This window comes from Colias philodice, chromosome 15, assembly GCF_061535455.1.
Source record: "Colias philodice isolate Cphi_HAF_F1 chromosome 15, ilColPhil1 Martin Lab GWU primary, whole genome shotgun sequence".
In the NCBI taxonomy this organism is placed as follows: Eukaryota; Metazoa; Arthropoda; class Insecta; order Lepidoptera; family Pieridae; genus Colias; species Colias philodice.
Genome location: NC_143100.1, coordinates 1,935,107 through 1,954,277, shown reverse-complemented (window position 1 = coordinate 1,954,277; position 19,171 = coordinate 1,935,107). Strand labels below are relative to the sequence as shown.

Below are 19,171 nucleotides of genomic sequence, written 5' to 3'. Positions count from 1 at the left end.
ATCAAATAATAAACATCTACCCTCACTTATAAAAATTTAGTATATTCACATGAAATATAAGCGCACCTGAAATGGACTCTGGGAAGATATGAATTATTTATTTAACTTTAAAAAAAAAACAACCTCACCAACATCATAATTCATAATATTTAAATTATGAATTTCCAAGGAGCGTTAATATTATGTAAATTGATTTAATTTTAATGAAATCTCATAGATGGCGCTGTTTTAAATTTGTCTTTATACTACTAAGATTCATTATACTGTTTCTCTGCCAAAATTACTTAAATGATGTAGTTTTTATAGTGTAAAGGTAGACAATAGCATGGCTTACTCAAAAACAACATTTAAACATGAGTCTTTATATTGTACGCTGTCGTAGTACACGGAATACGTAAGAAAAATAAAGGTTCACAGCTCCTCCCCCGAAGGTGATAGCATGATAATATGTATATAACAGCCTGACCCGACCTGTTAGTAATATTCATGCAAAATTTGAAGTAAATCTGTGCAGTACTTTCTGAGATTAGCCTGGACAAACATACAGACAAACAGACAAACAGACAAACAGACAAACCGACAAACAGACAAACAGACAAAAATTCTAAAAACTATGTTTTTGGCTTCTATATCGATTATAGATCATGGATTATGTATTCTTTTAAAAAAATATTCAATGTACAGTTTTGACTTTCCTACGATTTTATTATATGTATAGATGTATAGATATAATATTATTAGATATAAATTGTGTGTTTGAAAGTGTGTTTGTCGCAACGAAGCGAAATGCACGACTTGCACGACTATAATAGAGGATTTTATGACATCATTTTTATGTATAGGAGGCTAGGGAGTGGGTATTAATTAGATTTTGTCACGGTGAAGTATCTTATAATTACCGAGGCCTAGTTTCATTATCAGAATCAAGAAATTAAAATCAAATATATCATCGTTTAAAATCTGTTTGTTTGTAATGAAGATGAACAATACTTTATTACAAAATTAATTAACAACACTTAAATAATACCTATGCATTTTATATCAACTGAAAACTTCTAAAAAAGTCCTTCATATAATATAGTTTTATTCCAGCAAGCGAAAATAATGTACCGTAAAATGTTAAAAGGGTATTCATTAACTGAACAGCCCAACTTTTCTTTGTCGCAATTTCAACGTAATAAGCGCATGCAACTCATTTCACGAACATTCGTACGCATATAATTGAAATCGAGTTACCATCGAGTTAAACTCGTGAAAATTATTACACTTTTGACAATTTATTCGACTGCCAATCCCGTCTGCATCTGATAAAGCCTCTATTGAAGCGTCATCGTAATTCAGCAAACATGTCGAAAATATTTCATTTCCATTCGCATACCGTTATTAATGTCGATTTTTTATTAATAATAGTGGCAACACGGACAGTTAGGTTATTTTTGTTTCATTTTACTTAACAATAACCAATCTGACAAGGATTGATTTTTTTATAGTAATACCTACTAATATTATAAATGCAACGTTTGTGAACATGGATGTTTGTTACTTTTTACGCATGTACCTACTACTAAACCGATTACAATGAAATTTGGTATGTAGGTAGCTGAAGACCCAGAATAAGACATAGGCTACTTTTTATCCCGGAAATCCTATAGGAACGGGAAATACGCGGGTTTTTCTTTGGCTTTTCAGGCCGAAATGTAGTACCTACAAGCATAGAAAGACATTCTAATAAGCATGTAGTAATTAGTATCAATACAAATAATCCATATACCATAGCCATCACTTAAAAAGAAATTAGAGCCGATGATTTCGCGCTATATTTTATGACCCACACCTATTATACTTGCCAAATGTGCAGTATACGGGCAGCAAAAACTAATATTTGTACGTGTACCGCAAACATGCGGATAATGGTGTAAATAAATGAAGCATGCCGCCATTGTTTTAGTGAATAATACATTCCCATTGTAAAGATTATTTATGTTTCCATTATGGCTGGTCACGTTTGTAGTTTCAGCAATAACCAACCCATCATTAATTTAAATTGAATTATTAACTTCCACTAACGCAGGTTAATTTTGGATGATTGTGGAATTTGTGTGACCTTCATGTAATTTAAAGGTGTGTAATTAATAATTAAATCTAAAAAAAAAGTTTACTTTCAGAAACGGTGACCGTTTTAACAGCGTTCCAATGTGTTGAATTAGGATGAAATTATGTTTGAATGATTATTCAAATTTCAACTCACCTAATTACTAAAAGAAGTTATTATAATAATTTCATTTGACTATTTTCCGCAAATATCGTGAGAATACTGCGTAAAATGTAAGTTTATTATCTACACTAATATTATATACCTAGAGGAAAGATATTTTTTGGTTTGTATTGAATACGTATGCTCAAAAAGTACTGAACCGATTTTAATGATTTTTTCACTAATAGGAAGCTACATTATTAGGACAAGTTATTATTTCGTTTTAATCCAGTCAGCCCGGGCGGAGCCGGGACGAGCAGCTGCTAGTATATTATAACACTTTAAATGTTTATAGGCCGTAAAGAGAAACTTCAGCAGATCACGAACCCGTCATAAAGTCTTCGACTGATTAACACTCATCTTCATATTGGGAAAGGTTATATAGTGCAAGTTAACAAGGGGGTTCAACCACAATTACGGTCTGATTGAATTTAATCAAGTGTATTTGATGGAACGGTTATTGTTTTAGTTTGATGGGGAGAAAAACATCTATATCATGAATAATGGGTTTTTGTTGGTTGGCAGTGTGGTTATTTTAATTATTATCGTTAATTTTATAGACAAATCACTTTAAATTATTTATTTTTTATCTCTGATTTCATGTTAAGTTTATATAAATACTAGCTATCCGCCCGAAGCTTCGCCCGCGTTTTCAAAGAAAAACACGCATATTTCCCCGTTCCCGTGGGATTTCCGGAATAAAACCTTTCCTATGTGTTAATCCAAGTTACCATCTCGCCGTCCCCGGAGAATAAAATGATAACTACAAAAATGTAACTTTTCAGGAAAAATAAAAAACATGTTTTCGTCGATTGCTCTTTAAATACTGAACGTAGACAAATGATTGTATGCTTTTAAAAAAGTTTATTTTTCGTTTGTTCTAAATGTTTTAGTGAAATACGAATAAGTATCAAAATAGAGATATTATTTAGAAAATAAGAAGTTAGTCAAAATTAATCATAGTCTAAGTTGTATAATGTCGTTTATCATTTTATTCTCCGTAAAGCCTGACCAGAATCAAGTATTGCACTCTTCGCTTATCATTTTATTCTACGGGTTTTTAAGAAGAAAGTGATACTGATAATACTTTAATATCGTCTTTCTCTCGTAAATATTATAAAAAATGTATATGATAAGGACTTTGAATTTGTTTTCTTAATAAAACTATGATATGATAATCAACGTTAATTTATTCAAACTAATAGTAATAAACAACAGTATTTTTCTTAATTTACTCTTATTAGTCTTTTATCAATTAAAATCAGCCTTATGATCACATATTATGTGAATTATGAATACAATACTAATTAAATTATTCAGAAATATAATCTTTTACACATTTTTTTATCAATAAAACAGCCTCATAATTACAATTATCACATAAAATCAGTTTCTAATGTATAATGATAAAAAAATTAAGGTTTGTGATTAATCATCATTATCTTCCTCATTGCCGTCATTGTCACCAGACCAGGTACTGCCATAAGTCAAGGACTCGTAGAAACCACAATAGTAACTTGGAATATCTCCTGCCTTACAGAGGCTTATAAGATCATCGTATAAAGCCTTGCTTATTGGAACAGGTTCAGTGTACAACGTTTGGAGTTCAGGAACACAGCTAGGACTTGGGCCTGGTATCTGTCTGGTACCCCGCTTGCTTCTTATTCTTCGGACAGGCTCTGTATTTAATTGGGAATAGTCGGAATCAAAGTTGTATTTATATTTTAAAATTGATGGATTTGAATGTGAGGCATTCACTTCCATGATTTGAGTCCATGATATTTTTTGACCCTCCTCATTTTTTAACCAGTTTTTATTCTCTATTAACTCCTTTATATTGTAAAACTCTATTTGCGTCATCTCTTTAACTTGATATTTTTTTCCATGTACCTTCGCGTTCATAATGATTGTGTACATCTGATCAGGCGTGTATACAACTCTGTGTTTTAATTCACGTTCAATGTTGGAATGCATAGAATCTCCCTCACTCTGCCCATGTCCGGTTTCAAAGAATCTATGTGTAATGTTCAACTGAAGCTTTTGTGCAGCAAAAATATATAGAGCGAATATAAATCTGTTTTTGTTCTGCCCGCAACAACCGTCGGAGTAAAACGATATGTTCTGGATGCCTCTTTGTTTTTCATTAAGCAGAAATTGCCATAAGCAACTACCAATTTCATTGGCCCCCCTTTTAGCAATCTGACCATGCCAAACATAACAATAACCTTGACTCTGAGTAGCATCATACACAGTGAAATTATATATGGGATACTTTCTTTTGTAGTGAAACGATCCAACTTCAGATTGTGGGATGCTCAAAACCTTTTCCAAATCGAAGATTGCCACGGTTGTTTCTGAAGGATCAACTGATTCTTTTTCATCTTTTTTAATTTGCCGTACTCTTTCTTTGTTTTTTGTATGTGTATCATATTTTTCTTGCAATGTTTCTTGAGTTTTTGAATCAGCCTGTCGATAACGAGTACATTGAGAGCACTGATCTTTTTTCGGTTTAAAAAATGAAAAATTAAACTTGGTGTTAAATATTATCTCATATTGACGTTTAGTTGCCAAAGGACAGTCAAATCTTTGCTGTCCAAACCAAGCTGTGTAGAGGCGATACATCTTGGCTATGTTAAGTAGTTCTGAGAGGTATTTTCTTGAAGAATCTTTTCTAACATAATGAGACTCAACAGTAGGGAACAATTCAATGTGCTTTATGATGCTTTCTTCTGTCAAAATGGGCATTTTACGTGGCCTATTTTCATGTCGCCCTCGTTTGTCCATAAAGTTTTCTTCAGGTTTGGATTTTTCTAGTGCTGTATATACAGTTTGATGTGAAATGCTTAGAGTATTAATGAAAAAGGTTTTGCACACTTGAATTTTGTTTGAATCTATTGTAAAGAAGTATTTGATCGAATGAGTTCGGGTGCGTTTTCGCTCTACTGTGATTCGCTTAACATCTTCGACTAATGTATGATTTACGATATATTGCCATTGTCTCTCGTGGTCTCCAATTTTATAATATTGCTGCATTATGTACTCTCTTTGCTCATGAGTTACCTTTTCACCACATTTCTTTGTGCACTTACAGCTAGCTTTTAAAACTTTTTTGTCGTACATTTTCTTCGATCTACAGCCTTTATAGGCTTCACCGGAATTTTTTAATTTCTTATTCTTTACATCTTGATGTTCATTTAAATTTCGTTTACGTTTTCTTGTATTTTTTTTCTGTGGTGTCGATTCTTGAACTGTACTAAATGAATGCATTATGGCTTGGTCTTCTCCATCATAGTCACCATTATGATCAAGGCTCTGATGGTCCACTACGTTACTGTTTTGTTCTGTTTGTGTCAGATTTTGAGGACTAGGGATTATGTTTTCATTGTTAATAATCGTTTTGTCCAATAATGTACAATCAGAAATATTTGCGGGTTGTAATGTTTCATCCAAATCAAAAAGAGATGGTACTGATGATTCTCCTTCTTTTTCACCCCCGTGATTATCAATAATAGTACTAGTATATGAGGTTGACGGCTGATTATCGTTTAAAAATAATTTATTGAGGCATCTTTTTGATGACAGCTTTGCTTTGTATCTAGACGGTCCATTATTTTCATGTGTTGAAGTTGGTGTCAAATCCAAAATACAGTTTGTGTCTGCTTTAGGATTGTCTTGCAACTTATTAGCTTCAAATATGACTGAAGGGGATGCTATGAAGTCTATTGTGTTCAAAACTAAAGATACGTTGGAAATAGTTGATGGTGTTTTTATTATCTTCTGACTGGCCGTTTCTATGTAATCTGAGTTTCCTCCAATACTTGATGAACTTCCGCTTTTCTGTAAAATTTTCATTCTTTCTGGGCTCGGCAAATACTCAGATGCATCCGGTGAGAAATCTTCATTTATTTCATTTTCGTTTTCCTCACAGTAAAATGCTTTCTTCGTCTTTCGTAAAATATATTCATGAGCTTTAGCAATAACTGCTTCAGATGTCGTAGTAACCACGTCGTTATTTCCTCCCTGATGTTGTTCTAAAAAAAAAATAGAATAGATAAGTGATATATGAATAACAGTATCCAGATGACACTGAATAATTGCACTCATATTTGCGAAACTAAAATTAATTTAATGACACCCTAATCATTTAAGCATGAAAATCGGTTCAGGCTTCATTAAAACGGGATGAATATGCAGGATAATCATAAGCAAAATTAAAATAAAATCAGCCAAGTACAAGTAAGACGTGCACATGAAGGGCTCAGTACCACCGTACTATAAATTCTCGAATTAATTATTATTATTGTAGTACATATTGCGCTTACGTATTTAGGCAGTAAAAAAAAGTTGAACGTGTGGCGGGACACGCGTTTGGCACGAAATCAAAACCAAGGACTGCCGAAAAGTAATCTTACATCGTTTAGTTAAAAATCGCAATTTTAAACATAAACAAGGTAACAGCAGCAAAACAATCCATAAAAATAGTGTCAATAAGGTTGAAAATCGCTTGCACCTATTTTTACATCTAAAAAACGTTTACATAGTGAAATCTCTTTTCGTTACAAAAATCTCACAGGGGCCGTATTTTTAGGTAATTATACCATCATGATTTCGTTGCGAAAAAGGGATGTTGTTATCGGTCATGTATAGCTGCGTCACTCTCTTGCACCGACATCATGGTGGCATTATAATTATCATCATAATACGGCACCAGGTATAGGGTATGAAACTAAAACTTAATGAATATTTTAATATAAATTGTGACTAGGTTCTACCAGTTCTACTTACCATTATTAAAATGATTTGGCTCTTCTTCAATCCTTTCTACATTATTCATAATGGCGTTTAAACGCGCGTACCTAGTTTGTTTACTCATTACCGTAAATAACTATTATTATTAAGCTATTACACTTCACTAAAAAAAATAAAAACAAAGAACTTAGCACTAGAATGTTTACGCAATGACGCATAGAAGCACACTGATTAATCGACATTAGGTATATCTGCCATTGCCGTGAAATCTAATTGAGCGAAGAGGATGACAATATGTCTTACTGTTCAAAACCATAACAGTCATTTTACTAACACATCTTATACGAAGCGACTGGATAGTTTTGAACGAGAATAAAATGATAACTGCGTTTATCATTTTCTAGTCGAAAATTATTTCACGGGAACATAATTGTATGACTATTTGTCATAATAACAAGTGGGAATACATTTTGATAACATTATATTAACATTTTATTCTCGTAATTTAAGACCTGTTTTAAATATTTGAATACTATTGTAATAATTTGTAACTTCGTCAATAACTGTATAAAAATTACGAAAAAAATTGAGCAGATGTATTAACACCCACAGATCCCAAAAATTACATAACACTAAGACTAAGATAATGGCAGTTATCATTTTATTCTCCGGGGACAGCGATCTATATGTGTGCTAAATTTAATTGTGACCGGTTCAGTAGTATTTGCGTGAAAGAGTAACACACACACACACATCCATTCTCACAAATTTTCGCATTTAATATTAGTAGGATAGGATATAGAGCTACCAATAAAAAAATAATTTAACTCACACATAGCTGTGATCAACACACAGTAATGTTACTTATAAGTTGCACCTTTTTCTTTGTTACAAACTAATTTTTTTCGAAATCTCTACAATGTGCTCTCACATAGTGTTCTTTTCCTACTACACCTACACATTAGAAGATATTAATATATGTAGCAGAATTTCTGTCAAAACATATGAACCATTTTATCACAATTACACAAGAATTATCAACGATTCAACATTTATTCTATTTGTCTAACAAATTCCATGAAGCAGTGCTCAAGTTCTTTAGAGGGGAGCTAATTAAAACTCCGTCTAACTGGCAAGTTCGAGCTTGCTTGAAAATTGTAAAAACACTACTTTTTGTGTCAATTTTAATTAATTCCCTCTCGGTGTAAATCATTAATTCAAACACTTGAACAGTACTGAAGCAAAGTTTTCGGGACAAATATCTGGTTTTAAATAACTGATTTTCATACAATTTTCTATGAATATTGTATTGTTAATATCATGACTCATGATTACTGTTATGCTTCCTGATCATGATAACGTGAATTAAAATGATTAATTAACATTAAGAAAAGAAGAATTCTCCCGTGTTAAACCCTGTATAAAATATTATATAATATATTAATTAATTAATATCTATTGTTATCAATTCGTCTTTGTCTTATTATAAAATATGAGGTAAATAAGGTATTTACAATATATAAGCAAATTTTATGCGACTATGTTTTCAATATCTGCAGAATCTTGAAGCACAAAACTAGATAAGTAGAAAAAAACTGAAAATACTCAGATTCTAATTATTTTTTCGATATCCTGAAAATTCGATTGCTGCAGCGAAAATATCCTTCCTTATTTCCATAGAAACTGGGAGTCGATCACGCTTATTGCATTCAAATCACGTTTGCTGTGGACAAAAGTGGAGTAAAGTTTTATATATTTTTCTAAAAGATAAATGTACTACATATAAGGCTGTGTTAGTTTTGGTTGCAAAATGTTAATTAAGTATTTAAATTTTTGAAACATAAAAATTACTTTTCATCTTAAAATAACAAACTTAATCTTAGGCCATCTAATCTTGTAATCTGTCATTTTTTTATTTGTCTAAACAATTTAACTACTATTTTTTACCATCACTAATTTAACTACTATTACTATTAGTATAGCTATATAATATGTATTATTATGCACATAATATATAATAATGTATGCAAAATATATTATAATACAATACCATTATCAACTAAAAAAGCTATACATGTCCTATCAGTTCCAACTTTCCTAAAACATCCAACATTTACAACTCTGTTATCACTCCAATTCAAATCAACCATTAATCTTGAGCCATCGCGACTGGGTGCTAATTTAAAATCTGAATGTCTCTCCAACTTATAACGATGGAAAAGTTGGTGAAAGAAGTTGCTCAACAAAAAGTGAACTCATTGAGGGTTCGCGGAAAATGAACGATGCCTCAAGTAGGTTATTTACTAGGGAAGTTTATTCTTCATCGCATTTATCGGATAATACAAATCTTGATGGTGCTTACGGATCAGTTCTAATTGTAGATCAGTTTCTGGATGCAAGTTTTAGTTTTTAACAAGTCAAAATCAATCAAATGAGGAAATAAACGTTTTAAAATTATGAACAATGTTATTATATCTACATTTCTTCTATAAATAATTCAGCCAACAAAATAATGAAATGTGACTACTGGGTAAAGAAGTATTTTTAACAAATAACGTTTTTCAAGCCTACAAAAATATCTGCTCCCGAATAAATTAAATGAATTTAATTGCAACACACGCCAATATTTCGAAACTCTAATTCCAATTTACAAGACATAAAAACAGTGTAAAATTCGCTTAACCACGTTCATTAACAAAGACTCCTAATTCCCATTTAACTAGCTTACAAGTTACATTGTACTTACCGCAAATTCTCGTTATTTCTTTTTACCACGAGGATATTACTGCTAAACGGCTTAATGCTCTCATAAGTGCTTGTCACTGGACTCTAGATAGGCGTTAGTGCCTTAAATTAGGAATAACTGCTAATAGGATTGCTTCTTTACAGAATACGGTGATAACCGCTTGTATGTTATGAGGAACGTTGATATGATGTTTGGAGTAAACAGTAGTTCAAAATACATAAGCTTAAATTATTGTTATTATAGAAATTACAACTTTCTTGATGAAAAGTAATATGCTTGCTCACACAATATATTTTATTCAATAACAGACAAGTTATGAATATAGGTTGTACCAATGACAGCATAATTATTTTCTTTTTAGAAAAGTGCTATTTTTTTTTACATGGGTGGTGGCCTGAACTCTCATAGAAGGCTTGCCTGACGCCCCTACAATGAACATAATATAATATGGGTTGATGATGATGACGATCATAATCATTACGTTATGAACAATAAAGAATAGGATAATATAGATGTTTAAAAAGTTCTTACTTAACCTAGTTAGCACGTTAACTCCAATGAAAACACAAGTTCAATCAAAGACGCAATTTGTTTCCACCATCCATAAACTCGGCTTACCAAAACCCCGATAAAACGGTGTACATCTGAATCCAACATGATTCGCTTTGCATAAAATCATTAAGGCCCATTCTCACTGTCATCTATAAAGTGACGAAGTGCGGTTTCAGTTTAATCAAAGCGCGAACTTGTGCGACCGTGCCTCGTAATTGTTTCTGAACTAGCGTCCAGAGTATTAACGTAGCTGTTGACATGTTTCAGTAGTAAAATGAGACTTTTTGGATATCTAGCTTTTTGTAGTCGAACACGCATCTTTGTTTGGTCATTTATGAGTTCTTTGGTTTGGGACTTTTCGAGAAGTCAAGCGTTTATAGGAAGTTGAAAGGGACTTCGTATACTTTTTGTAGAGAGAATAGGTATGTATGAGTTCTTTGGAGTGTGATTACGATATGAGATAATTAGGGACATTAATTTAAAATCATATAAATTCAATTGTAGAAAATATACCTACAAGAATAAATTCAATTCTTATAAAAACCTAGAAGTAAAAGTCAATCTCACTTCGGTAATATACTTCCATTTCCGCAATTTTATCAAATGAAAGAAACGGACCAAATTGAATCAGACCCAGTGACGTAGATAATTGCGTCATCATGTTTTCTGTCAAATAAATGGGAATATTTTTAAATGACCTACATTTGTTTAACAGGAGAAATACATTTTGCAACTTCCCGGGTGCCAAAGTTAATCAAATGTCCGTCGCGGTGAGGATGAGGCGTTTGCTGTAAGCGTTTAGCGTTTTGGCATAATTCATACTTGAATTTTCTTAATTTCCTTTGGCAAGTTAAAAATGAATACGTGATAATAATAAAATATATTGATACAACATTACATAGGGCATAATAATTTACTTCTATACTAAACTTATAAAGATGAAAGATTTCTTAAAAAAAGCTACAGCCCAATTGAAAAAAAAAACATCTGAGACAATAATGAATGCCTATTATTTATCATCACTACAAAGAAACAGGCCTATTTTGAGAAAACAAGCCATGATCTACCATTTGAGCTGAGTTCGTATATTATGACACCAGTAGTCAAAATTTCTAGTTCTTGAACATTATTATTAAAATGTTCCAGATACATGAAAAAATCATTTACATATTTGTGTGATCGTAAAAATTTCGATTTTCTAAAAACAAGCCCAACACCGCTACCGCTCATCCCACGTCCCGTAGCAAGTCGTAATTGTTTTAGTTTCTCCCTTCACAGTTTGACGTTTAATTACACTAGAATCGCTTTGTTTGTTGTTCTATGTAAATATGTATTCGTCTGATTCTGTTAGCCCACATCCACACGTCTGATACAGCTTCCCGTCAGCTGTTGTATCTGTGTCAATCTCATAACGTGAGTTAATCCTGAATGAGGTCCATTTATAAGTGGATTTATTTCAAGTATCGTATACCTCTGTGGTGTACTGATTTGACCTCGTTTGTATAGTGGTTAGTGCTTTCGAGATACTGTCATATCGTGGTCCTATCTTCTATGTGCATCAATTAATTTATTCTATAACCCATGAACACTAATTTCAATCTATTTCGGCAGTAAGGCCAAACTCGAACCTTTCGCTTTCTAGTTCTGTATGCTTTTTATCTACCTGTTTTTTGTAAACAACAGAAACTGTTGTGATATTACAGCTAGAAGGTTACATAAATAACTGATATTTTGTCATTAGAAACGCGTGTAACTTCGATTTTATTTGCATTCCACTTTCATTCAACTCGAAAATTTTTGTTCTCAAAGATTGACAATCTCAGTAACATTTTCGTTAGTTATTAAGTAATTCACATTTGGGTTGTGAACGACAGCGCGTGATAAATCCAGTACCCAAGACTCAAGGTCCCTTAATTAAAGGGAACCCTTCCGAACTGCTTTTAATCTTGATAGTGGTTAATAAAGCCGCAGTTTGACACCATGACAATATATCATCTCGCTTTTTAGTTAATTTGTCGAGACGATTATTGTAAGTTTTAATGTAATGCCCGAACATGAGCTAGGAATCATTCCTTTTGAAGTATTTTTTTTTAGGTTGTTGAAATAAAAGTTGGACCACATTGAGAATTCCGCATAATTTAATGCACGTGCATACAAATTACCAAGCCTCTCAACGCCAAATCAAAACTTCCAGTTCTATCCAATTTGCTCATCAATACTACCACATCGGATGGAAACTTTTGGAATTTCTTACGGAGTCGGCGTCGAGTTGCCGTTTAGTTTCCACGCTCGGAGCTCGTTCCAAAGTTTACCTTAAATCCCACTGTTAGCAATCTTACACATCTCACGAGGGTCTATCCGTTTCAATATAGGTATGAACAACTATTCCCGCGGTCTCAGTTACGCCAGCTCAAGCGAAATTCTATCAATAAGGATTTTGTCAACTGGATAAAGTTTCTGTTGATAGTTTGTTTGGCGGAATTTTCTAGACGCGGAGTGTGTGGAGTGATTTATAGATTAAATTTTTTCAACAATTCGAGTGTCGGCGTTGGTTCGAATGTGGGTTTCGTGTAAAAAGTCTAGCCTCTTTATTCTGTTATTTTATGATAATATTTTAGGATTGTCGTAGAATTCACAGAAGACCTGCGTTATTTGTAACCTTTACACTATGGCACGTGAGTAATTTGTTTCTACAAAATTGTTCAAATAAATGAAGCATTTTTTTAATAATTATAATAAAGTAATAAACAAATCACATGATAATATAAATTATATTTATTTATCACGATCGAATATAATGAACTATTTCATTATCTTTCTACACACAAGCCATATAAACTTTCACAAACTAAAACCAAATCGAGAAACCACCTAACAAATACTACTAAAGACAAAGTCAGCGAGTAACATGGCGAGTAACACTGTTAAATCTTACAAACAGCTATTACTAATCAAGTTAATGAAACTTGGATCATTTACAACCATTTATTACTTTATAGTTGGTGAACTCGGAACATATGGCCCTCCTTGGCACATGAGAACTCGCTTCTAGAAGTTTCCAACTGTGTAGAGAACATGCTATCTTCGCAGACATAGTGCTTTTTCGTTTGAAATTATAATATGTATTAGAATTTCTATCCAATTAATGTTATGAAACATTGAGGTACTAAGACATTATAAAATGCGTATGGAATGCAAAATGCATATATAAATATAAAAAAGAGCGTGTGTGGCGAGCACACGTGTCAGAAGTAAAACTTCTTTGGCAAGGAACAAAAAGGCGACGGCCTTACTCCATAGCGTGACGGTATTGCCATGACGCGACCTTGAAATGTTTGCGGTAACTTTCCTTCTTAGAAAATTCCTTTTACGTGCTTTGGTATATTTTTTATGAACTACTAATATCGAATGTATGTTCAAATCCGTACAAGCACCTTAAACTTTACCAGTATTTGGATCAACTTGGCTACAAAGTTGCATTCTGCACTTGCATTCAATATATTTTCACGCTGAGAAAACCAAATAACCAAAGCTTTTCAGTCTTTATTCTTTTGAGTTAGGTTTAAACGCAAGACTGTAAATTTATTTATAACTAGCGGCCCGCCCCGGCTTCGCCCGTGGTATATATTTACGTTTTCTCTACATAAGAACCATCCTCGTACTTCAAGGAATATAATAAAAAAAGAATTATCGAAATCGGTTCAGCCGTTCTCGAGTTTTGCGCTTACCAACACATTTTGCGATTCATTTTTATATATAAGAAGATAAGCATAAGCACTAGTTTTGTCCATCAAAACGAGACTATGAGTTTTATTCTTAAACTAGCTTTCCACCCGCAGCTTCGCCCGCGCAGTCAAAGAAAAACCCGCATAGTTTCCGTTCCCGTGGGATTTCCGGGATAAAACCTATCCTATTTCTCGGGGTAAAAAGTAGCCTATGTCCTTTCTCGGGTATCAAAATATCTCTATACCAAATTTGATGCAAATTGGTTCAGTAGTTAAGGCGTGATTGAGTAACAGACGGACACACAGAGTTACTTTCGCATTTATAATATTAGTATGGATTGATTGATCACACGTAAAAATGAAATCAATTTATATAGTGGTTCTTTATTAAAGAGTAAATATATAAAATGATAATTGGTAGATTATATTTAATTCTTTTTATTACGTAAAGCCTTCGAGAAGAAGCAGTCGCCTTATAATTTAATAAATATTCATTAATGGTGATGATACCTAATGAATGTTTATGATGTAGTACTTTAATTTTCATATAAAATTAAATTGGATTATGTTTTAGCAGTGTAGGATGCAGAAGAGCAAATACAAATAATAATCATCATCATCATCAGCCCATATATGTTCCCACTGCTGGGACACGGGCCTCCTATGAGGGTACAGGCCATAATCCACCACGCTGGCCAAGTGCGGGTTGGCGGATGACACATATCGTCGAACTTTTGATTCTTCGACATGTCGGTTTCCTCACGATGTTTTCCTTCACCGTTCGAGCAGTGGTGATGTTACAACATGCGCAGATAAATTGAAAAATCAAATAATAATAAAGTGAAATAAAAAATACCTAATCATATACAATTCAACGGAGAATTTCCACTCGAGAATTTAAGTCACAAGACTTCATAACAGAATTTGAATATTAATTCCCTCTGAATGTAATCATTTTGTTTGTACTGTGTACTCTAATTGTTGGGTCTTAAGGAAAAGCTCATTTATTTTAACTCTTTGCTGTTTCAACATAATTATGAGCGTTAATTAGATGTTTATAGTGTTAGTGTCCTTGTGTGCGAAAGATTATTATTGTTTGCGTCTGTGTTTTATTGTTAGGTATCTATAGTAATGTAAATAATTAAATTAAGTGACTTAAATGATCAGCTTACCAATCTATATATCTGGATACAAAAACCATACTTGGTTACATATATATAAAATTAATACAGAGAGATTTCACCCCTGATATATCATATTATAGGTGTACCTACATTAAAAAAATATCGTTTTGCAAGTTTACAAAGGAAAAAATTCGTCATTTCCCCCGCGACCGATACATGGCGATTCGATCAGGTCCAAATAATCGTTCCCCTGGGTCGATCCGTCATCAAAATTTCAGTATCGAGTCGTGATTTGACCGTTTTTATTGAAAACCAAAACCCTTTGCATGTAGCGGCTATGATTTCTGGAACTTTCCTATCTATACCTTTATCTAAGATTACTGGTTTCACAAATAGGTTCATTGTCTTCATATCTGTCTATAAATTATCACGATTGTATCTCCGAATATAATTGTAATTAATTAGCCTCTATAGATAGATGTAACTTTGTAGATAACAATAACGTTATCGCGGGCATAACCGTAACAATATCACCGCTATTTTGTTTAACAAATTTCGCAAATAATTTAATGTCTATTGCTCGCAAACGAGGCAATGAGAAATGCTTCCTTGCAGCTCGAAGCGTTCTTAATAAATAATTTAAGAGGACCGCCGAATCTAGGGCGCTTCCAATTAGACCGTGTTTCTAGCTTAGACCAGTCGCCAATTTAACGTCAAAATACTTTAAGTGTTTCTGTGCAGTCAAAATTTACTGAGTTTTGCAGAGGTGGAAATATAGTTGAATATAAAATATGAAATACATTGATTGAATTCTTTCAATTAACCATAATTAAAGTGGATTCAATTAGAATTATTATTATTATGAACATGGTTTTAAGGCTTGACCGATTGAAAGATGAAGAATTCTATTCAATTAAATATTATCTAGTTGTTTTTAAATAAGAAACAACCGTTTTGGTTTAATACCCTAAAACATAGTTCGTTCAATAGATGACACTACAAAGTATACCTACTTTACTTTATTGAAATATTTGTTATAATAGAAAAACTGTTCACTACAGTAGATAACAATAAAGTATAAAATATTCTAAGATTCGTCGACGAGATTGTTCGACAATATTTAAATATTCTCATTGAATATTCCTCCAATTTTAAAAGCTCGTAGCTCACACCTTCTATTTTTGTTCCCTCGAGATTCTGCATCATATTTCAACTCAAAAAATACTACCGAAACTACAAAATAAACTCAGGAGAAATAGTTAATTATCGTTACGGCGCTAAAAATTCCATGGCCAATTTATATTTTTTTCTTGCGGCAAAAATTCTCGTAAAATTAAACGTCCGTACCGTGAGCTTGGAGCGTGAAATTTCTCATATTATCAGAATGGGGCGAATAACGTGTTTTGGGAGGTTCTGAATAAAATGGTCCCACCGGTACGTAATTGGCAGGTGACCGGTACGATTCTTCAATGTGGACAGTGATGGATTTAGCGTGCGTATGGCTAGTGTAGTCTTGTGCGTTTAAAAACATTATTGATTTCCCGTATGTGTATGGTAAAAGTTATGTGTTCCGTGCAAATTTAAAATAGCAGACATGTTTATAATTTTGTGACATATCCTAGATAGGACCAATTTAATTGCACAGTGATTTAGGCCTTTGACTGAACAGTGCGAAACTAGATTAATACAATTAATTTTTATTTTTCTGCACGTTTTAGTAAAAAGTTTGAAAATAATAATATTTTATGACATCTACGCAATTACACTTTGCCAATGAAGTAACGAAAAATATGAGACGATGATAATAATTATAAAAATCTAAGCAATTAGTTTATAATATAACTTATATATAAAATTCTCGTGTCACAATGTTAGTCTGCATACTCCTCCGAAACGGGTGGACCGATTCTCATGAAATTTTCTGTGCATATCGGGTAAGTCTGAGAATCGGCCAACATCTATTTTTCATATGTACCACGGGCGAAGCCGGGGCGGACCGCTAGTAGTAATATAAAAAAAGCTTTTCAATATTATACTTCTGTGACCTAAAAATAAATTTATTCGTAGGCCGTGACATCATTCACACTTCACTTTATCGTGTGATTTTCGTACGGTCTCATATAAAATTCCATCGTTTTCAAGTTTAGGTTTTGTGGTAAAAAGAAGTCTATGTTTGATATAAAAATTAGATAATATACGTACCGATCGCTCCACCTGAAAATTATGCGAGGAGTGGAACTTCCAGTCTGTCTATATTTCCAAAGATAAACAATACCTAAAGTCCTACAAGATTTTTATTAATATAATTGTAAAGGCAAACGTACTAAGAAGTGGATAGTTGTCGCACATAAAATTCCAGTTAAACTATAAGCATTTCATATAACGAAAATCACATAACGAAAATCAAATATGTACCCACGAGGCAAAAATAAAAATTGAAATGTACGTTATCTACATAAAACTAAAGAATGGAGAAGTTAGCATAATTACAAAGCGCACACGTTCAACAATCAATCTAGATCCGAATGACAATATCAGAAGTTTCCTCCATTAAAACGGATAGTTTTATACGATTGGATTTCATTTCATGATATTGGATCGCTGATGGAACCTCCGGCTTGCTTTCATATCGAGTTTTAATCTTGGAATAATAATTCGAAGATAAATTCCAACTGAATTCATTATTGCCGTTATAATTCTGATATATGATACGTGCATTATGTTTGATTCTATTGAAATTACTATTGCGTTTTCGAGCTTTTGGTTTATTTGTAATTCTCTATTATTATATTCAGATATACAAAGAAAGAAAGGAACTAAAAACAGCTTTTAACGAGTCTTTCATTTAATTATTTATCCTGAAAAATTCGAAACGAGCACGGTAATAATAATAATCAATAAATGTTATTCCATTCATCAAAATTTTTCTAAAGAGGCAAAAAAGGACCGATAATAAAGGCAAATTTTTCCTACTTTTTAAACAACCCCTAAGTAATATTTAAACACGAGTCTATAAAGTCAGTTGCCAAAAATTCCGAACCATTTTGAAATACTCAGGCTCGCATAAAATTCTTGCGTAATTTTATTACAACAGTTAAATAAAACTTTGCGACATCCGCACTTTTCCCGAAACGACGGATTAAAGGTAACGCGTCCGTAAAACTTCATCTTTACTGTCAAAAACATTCCAACCTTGACCTCTTTAGTATAGGAGCTTGGAAAGAAAAAAAATTAGTTTATCTGTTTTCGAATTTTGATCTCATCGTTGCGTTCCACTGTTAGTACCATTAATACAGTGGTGAAATATACGAAGGAATAATAAAATGTGAATTATTCGCATTACCTATGCATTTTTAATACTAAGAGCTTGATGAAAGATTTATAATAATGAATCAGATATTAGAATAAAAATTATTGGTCTTAATGTATTTTATTTTAGACAACAAAAATGCAAAACCGTATAGTGTCTACTGTCTACTAAATTGATTTGAAATTGCATATAAATTTGATATGCAAACAAAATATAAATTATGGCCTGGAAAATACTGCTTAAACTAACTGCTAGTAAATAAACATTATGAAAACCGTCTAAAATAAACCTTTTTATCTTAAAGCCATTTTCTGAGTAATTTTCTGTTTCATTGGCTAGTTAATTAGTCGTTAATAAGACTTTATTGCTCATTGCAAACCGGTAAATGTAAATCGTCGGAAGCTTATCAGACGTCTGAGAATTCAACAAAAAGAGAACTAATTTACCCTTAAACAGAACATTTTCTTGTTTAACTATAATTAATTATGTATAGTCTAAGTAGTTGACGAATTAGTTATAAATTGAGTGTAATACTTGTAAGTTTTGGGTATTGTTGTGAGCTATATTTAGCTGAAGTGATTTGGTGAATAGATATCATCATCGGTTTTCATAAAGAGTAAAAGATTATTTTTCCAGAAAATTATAAAAATATATTGCATGCATTCAATGTTTTAATAAAACAAAAGTTATATAAAACCTTGAATTATTTGT

At 32.5% G+C, this 19,171-nt stretch overlaps 2 protein-coding genes and 1 long non-coding RNA gene across 3 annotated transcripts in view; 1 reads left to right on the top strand and 2 right to left on the bottom strand.

Annotated features, from left to right (window-relative positions):
• Positions 1 to 19,171, bottom strand: part of LOC149482042 (uncharacterized) — a 319,962-nt gene that overhangs the window by 92,442 nt on the left and 208,349 nt on the right. The gene's annotated exons all lie outside the window — the stretch shown is intronic.
• Positions 1 to 19,171, top strand: part of LOC149482043 (uncharacterized) — an 86,230-nt gene that overhangs the window by 5,263 nt on the left and 61,796 nt on the right. The gene's annotated exons all lie outside the window — the stretch shown is intronic.
• LOC149482044 (uncharacterized) lies at positions 3,482 to 7,349 on the bottom strand. The gene is made up of 2 exons (XM_089703918.1): positions 7,040 to 7,349; positions 3,482 to 6,285 (listed from the first exon to the last, which is right to left on the bottom strand). Exons 1-2 carry the CDS (start codon positions 7,125 to 7,127, stop codon positions 3,683 to 3,685), a joined length of 2,691 nt encoding a protein of 896 aa, XP_089560044.1. The 5' UTR covers positions 7,128 to 7,349; the 3' UTR covers positions 3,482 to 3,682.